At 37.9% G+C, this 5,780-nt stretch overlaps 1 protein-coding gene across 1 annotated transcript in view; it reads right to left on the minus strand.

The window, feature by feature from the left end:
• adgrv1 (adhesion G protein-coupled receptor V1) overlaps positions 1-5,780 on the minus strand; it is a gene marked incomplete in the record, with an annotated part of 123,624 nt that overhangs the window by 1,069 nt on the left and 116,775 nt on the right. The window contains 1 exon segment of the mRNA XM_014012531.1: positions 3,538-3,715. Coding sequence (XP_013867985.1) covers positions 3,538-3,715 — 178 coding nt within the window.

Here is a 5,780-nt window from a genome sequence, read left to right on the forward strand (position 1 = left end):
GGGTAGCACAGTATTAATGTCTGAAAATAAGCTGCTGTAAAGTCACCATCAAACATAAACTAAATCTGCCATAATGCAGCTACTCACTAGAAAATCATCAGTGAGTAAAACTTTATTTGTTTTACTTTTAATAATTTTTCTGTATTTATTTCAGATTTAGTCAGTCGTACATTTAGTTCTTATCGGCGTTTAAAAGAGGACGTGTTAAAACTCTGTTTAGTCAAAGTTAAACATGAAACGTCAAAGTTCATTACAACTGGCCCCCCGAGGACCACCATAACGCTCACGTGGCCCTCGGTGAAAATGAGTTTGACACCCCTGCTGTATTGTGTGAGTGTTTTTATCTGTCACCTGCTTACTGTGAGTAATAATTAATGTACATCTACAACTGATTAACTTCTAGAGTCAGCTTGATTCAAGTTAGCTGCTACAATCAAGTGACCTTAAAAAAAACCCAAAACGACTACAAGTCAGTTATTATCCCTGCAGTCAGTCAATTACAGAGACAAGTACAGAGATAGAACTTAAATTTGGCCTAAACCTTAGCATCAACTCTATGGAATTGAACAAAAAGTACAAAAAGTACAAAAGTACAAAAAGTGTCACCCTTATTTTGTCATCTCTTTGCTACAGATTGTATTTTAAGTCAGTCCAATTCAAGATAGCCACCACAAATAATCCTCCTTACCCAACATATAAATGTGACAACTATGTAAGTCAATTTAAAACATACTGAACTGAAAAATTGTTTTAAAAGTAGCTGAAGGCCATTCACCGTACAAAACTCTGCCATAAAAGTGGTGGGTATCAGGTTTTCAATTGGAAAAAGAAGTTTTCATTATGGATTGCTCACATTTTATTTATTTATTTATTTTATTATTTGCATTTCTGTTTCCATCGTTGCACATTTACCTGAAAAGCTCATTGTGTTTTAGTGAAAGGTCAGCAGATTCACAACTGAGAGAAGTTTTGTTAACCGAGCAATGTTATTTATTTATTTATTTACATGAGCAGCCCTTTTCCGATGCCATGTTAATGATCAGCTCTACTACAGTTCATGTGTTGGGTGTACGTGTGTGTATCTGTGTTTGTGTGTTAATGGTTGACTACAGGTTGAAGTGTCTGAGGACCCTCATTACTGTACTGCTTATTGAACCCTGACAGGTGGAGCCAGATTATGTAATCCCCATCAGTAAGTAATCTTTGTTGCAGATTGTGTCGCTGTAAATCCTGGGTGTCAGTCAGAGGTCATTAAGTAAATATTAGAGTTGACCAAGCTAAAGGGAAATTTATTTGCAGAGATTCAAAGAGTAATGAATGAGGATTATCTTTCACCACAAACAACAAATATCTGACCATTTGTTTCAATTGATCTTAGATAATTAAACTCCAGTTTCCTTCAAGGAGCAGAAAGAACTCTGCAACTATCCTTCTGAACTCACTCTTTCATCACACAATCAATCAATAAGTGAGTCTTTTTACTGAAAGCAACCCTATCCTGTGAGCTTAATCTGTTTATTGACACCTGCAAAGCTTTAAAGACCCAAATCTGTCAGGCAGGACCTCTAGTTTGACCATCTCCATGGCTGCATGTTTTGATTCACCTTAACTTCTTGTACTTATCTTAGAGCTGTCCACCTTTTTATTTGTGTTAAACATCCAGGTGAGACACTGAGACAGACTGTAGTGAGCGGCTGTCGCATCCGTTTTGTTTTTGATAGATTTTATTATTTCAGAGAAGTAAAAATGACCACATCCTTTTCATATATACAGTATGACACAGCACAGTGACTGCAGGTGTCTGCGTTGTGAATCTGTGAGTTGTTTGGGCCCTCGGCTCATTAAATGGGAAGCAGGAAAAGAATGGTTTCCATAGCAGCAGAGAAATATAAGGTCAGAAGAGGCATGACTGAGCAGAACTGCTGCTAATGGATAAATAAGATACTAAGTTTTCTGTTGCGTCAAATCAGATCCTTACGATTTATTCCTCAAAGTGTTCTCGGGTTTGGTCTCCTCGCATTTATTTTAATGACACTCCAGTCATTTCTTTCCACTTCCTGTTTCTGCAGCATCCTATATTTTCATTAGAAGAGATATTGTTGCCATTGTACTGAGGAAACTTTTTTATTTTGTGTACCAATTTTCTTTTCTTTTGCATTAAAAATAGTTGCACGTTGTTTTAACCTAAAAAAAATCCTGGAGGTGAGAACTTTTATAATATTTGACAAACCATTTCCCTTTTCTAAGTAAACAGGACTCACTGAAACACATCCAAGTAATACCAAAGGTACTTCTTGTTGTTTGCTTTTGCTGTGATAAAATCTATGTCAAAGTTCAATCAGACCTTTCTGCTTAAATCTACACCAGGGAATAACACTAGCCTTTTGTGACGTTTAGCTTATAGCTAACATTTTGTTTCTTTTAGCTTGTTTTTTTAATTTTTGTAGAGTCTTGTTACAAACAGGTCCTCAAAACTTTGGACAACAAGCCCTTAAGACACCATCATTGTCGCTAAACTAGAACATCCAGGCAGAACTGTGAAGTTCCTGCTCGGCGCTCAGCCTTTGGACAAGCAGCTTTTTCGGTTAAAGCCATCGCTCAGTGGAATGCTGCTCTTGATTTTGTAAAAAACTGTAGCTCTTTTATTAGTTTTAAAAATAATCTTTAAAAGTATCTTAAATCTACTCAGTGTTGCAATCACTGAATTGCACCGGGTAATCGATTTTAGAGTTTGCTTTGGTTTGGGGGAGTTGCGGGTTTTTTGTTGAATGTTTAGTGATATAACCTTTTAATTGTGACTGGAGAGTGGGCAGGGTGTTTATGTATTTTTATTGTTGATTGTAAAATGTTTTATAATGTATTGTTTTCATTTTTCTGTTATTTATTTTCTTGTTTTTATTATTGTTGGATGTTGTGTTGAGGACTGCAGATGTAAATTAGCCGTTGGCTAAATCTGGTGCAATGCATCAAATGTTTTTATGTTTATGTTTTAATTGCACATTGTCCTTTTAAATAAAATTCATTCATTCATTCATTCATTCATTCATTCATTCATTCATTCATTCATTCATTTTAGCTTTCAGTTTGTGTTCCGCTTCTTTTAAACATAAAAGATCAGTTTTAGCTTTAAAACAAAGTTAATCAGTCGTTCAGCTTGCGGCGTTTACACAGCGTTGTTACGGAAAACGTGAACTCTGGTTGCGTTTGCAACGTTTGCCATGATGTTCACGTGGAGGCTGTCATCAGCTTGAGCTCATGTCAAACCAGTAACACTCCACGTGTCAACAGCGCAATGATTTTAGTCGTAACCTAATCAGAACCCCCTCTGATTGGTTACTTGTGACGATACAAGTGTTGTTTTAGCACTTCTTTAAAGTTCAGAGCTGTTTTAGTGACATATCTGGACTTATTGATTATGAGGGAGGCTGATGGGCATAAACTGCTTTTTGTATCTGGTTGCTTTTTTTCCCTCTCCAAGGAAAATCTAAAGCAGCTATAGCGACTGAGCCTGCTTACGGTCATTTACCCCACCCCCACCTGTTTTTAAGGCAAATATGAGGTCATCAAACTCCTGCGACTCCTCGTCTGCAGTGACCAGGTTGGTATTTATGAAGCTCCCCTCAGTGGTGTACGTTTCCATCGCAGGACTGGGCTTAAACGCACTGGTGGGCTGAATACTGGTCCGAAGTGATGTCCGTTCCCAGTCGGCACATACCTGAAACACAACCGCATCGTCACGATCTCTTACAAGCACCATAGCCTGCAAAGCTTAATGGAACAAAAACAAAATCTAGCTAAATACACCAATGACCGCAGGTCCCATCTGTTAAAGGGATCCCCGATTAGTTGTAACATTAGACTTTTTATGATAAATATATACTTTAACTGTAAAATAAAGACTGTAAAAATACTATAGGATGTTTAGTTTTTATAATTTTTAAACAAAACGTTTAAAAATATATTACACAGACGGGGCCATTTTATTTACATGCAAAGCATTCTGGGTAAATGATGACATCAACTAGGTCCTCGGTGTGATGCTGCTAGCGAGCTATATCCACCCTGAAGGTTAATCTTGGACAATATCTGATGATTGGCTCTTTTAAATGAAACCAGAGAGCATTGACAGAGAGGAGAAGGTAGAAATAACTCAGCTGCAACTGAAAATATGGATGGAGGACCTCAGTTTAGCTTGTTTGTCGCGCTAGCGCCAAGCTAAAACATATAAGGCAGTATAGCGTGGGCACTAGAGCAAAGGCTAACAGGCTAAGCTGAGGTTCTTCTTCCATGAAGCAGCTCTGTTGTCCTCCATCTATAGTATTTTCAGTTCCAGGCTGAGTCATTTCTATCTTCTCCTCTCTGTCAATGCTCTCTGGTTTCATTTAAAAGAGCCAATCATCAGATATTGTCCAAGATTAACCTTCAGGGTGGATATAGCTCGCTAGCAGCCTCACACCGATGACCTAGTTGATGTCATCATTTACCCAAAATGCTTTGCGTGTAAATAAAATGGCTCCGTCCGTGTTAAAATATATTTTTAAAAAATTTACAAAACTAAACAGCCTACAGTATTTTTACAGTCTTTATTTTACAGTTAAAATAAATCTTTATCAAATAAAGTTTAATGTTACAACTAATCGTGGATCCCTTTAACTGTGTAATTTTGATCGCGCTGAGTCGGGGTCAGGTGCAAGCTGGTAATAATATGCAGGGTCAGAGTGTGTTCATGAGGTGAGGCGGGTTAGAGTTTCACTCTGTTTCTGGCACAGATAGGAGAAACGACCACTTGTTATTAGGTGCTTTCATTGAAACTGATGCCTCGATTCAGAAAAAAAAAGGAAAATGAAAAGAGATTAAAAAAAGGTAGTGGACAGAGAGTTAAAGCAATAATAAAAGAAGAGTTTCTTCAATAAATCGGTCTCATCAGAAAATGAATCCATTGTGTTCTCTTTGAAAGTCTCACCTGTTCGTGAACATGCATAAATGTGTGTTTGTACAAATGTGCTAAGCCCTGTTTGGCGGGCTGTGACCGGAACAGAGTGTCCCGGTGAGGTGAGTTAAGCACCACCAGGCACCTCACATCGCGTCTCATCCACCCTGATAGGAAGCGAGAGGCGGACAGCTTTAATGAGCCAGTTAACTCTTTTTAACTTTTCACCAATTTGAATTTATTGTTGTTTCCTCTACAAACACTAATCAAACACTCCTCTTTCTCACACCAACGTCTGCCTGCACTGTAGATCAGGCTGCAGCTGAAACTAAAAGAGGCAGGAGTGTGCTCTCATGAATAAAATAAGATTACGAGGACGACATGTGGAGATGAAGATTGAAAGAAAGAAAAAGGAGGGGAGAGTTCCCAACCATCCCAGTCCATTCCTCCTTACAAGGTATTCTCCTGGGAAAGAAAAAAAAAACTTCCCGAAAAGTTGCTACAGAATGTGTGTGTTTTCAAATTGACTTTTATACAATGTGCCACTTTGATACAAAGGTTACAAGAAAAGCTGATACCAGCATCTGTGAGAGTCAGGAAGACACACATATAATTTGACACATTTAGTGTGTTACATAATGAGGGGCCGAATGAGAGTCTGAGTGAACCGCTTTAAAATGTTCTTAGGGAATTGTGCTCAGCTGATGTGACAAATGTGAGACGGAAAACCAGACATGGGCAGAATGGCCAATGAGGGCATGAGAAGAAAGAAAGAAAGAAAGAAAGAAAGAAAGAAAGAAAGAAAGAAAGAAAGAAAGAAAGAAAGAAAGAAAGAAAGAAAGAAAGAAAG

The sequence above is a fragment of the Austrofundulus limnaeus genome, unplaced genomic scaffold, assembly GCF_001266775.1.
Source record: "Austrofundulus limnaeus strain Quisiro unplaced genomic scaffold, Austrofundulus_limnaeus-1.0 Scaffold92, whole genome shotgun sequence".
In the NCBI taxonomy this organism is placed as follows: domain Eukaryota; kingdom Metazoa; phylum Chordata; class Actinopteri; order Cyprinodontiformes; family Rivulidae; genus Austrofundulus; species Austrofundulus limnaeus.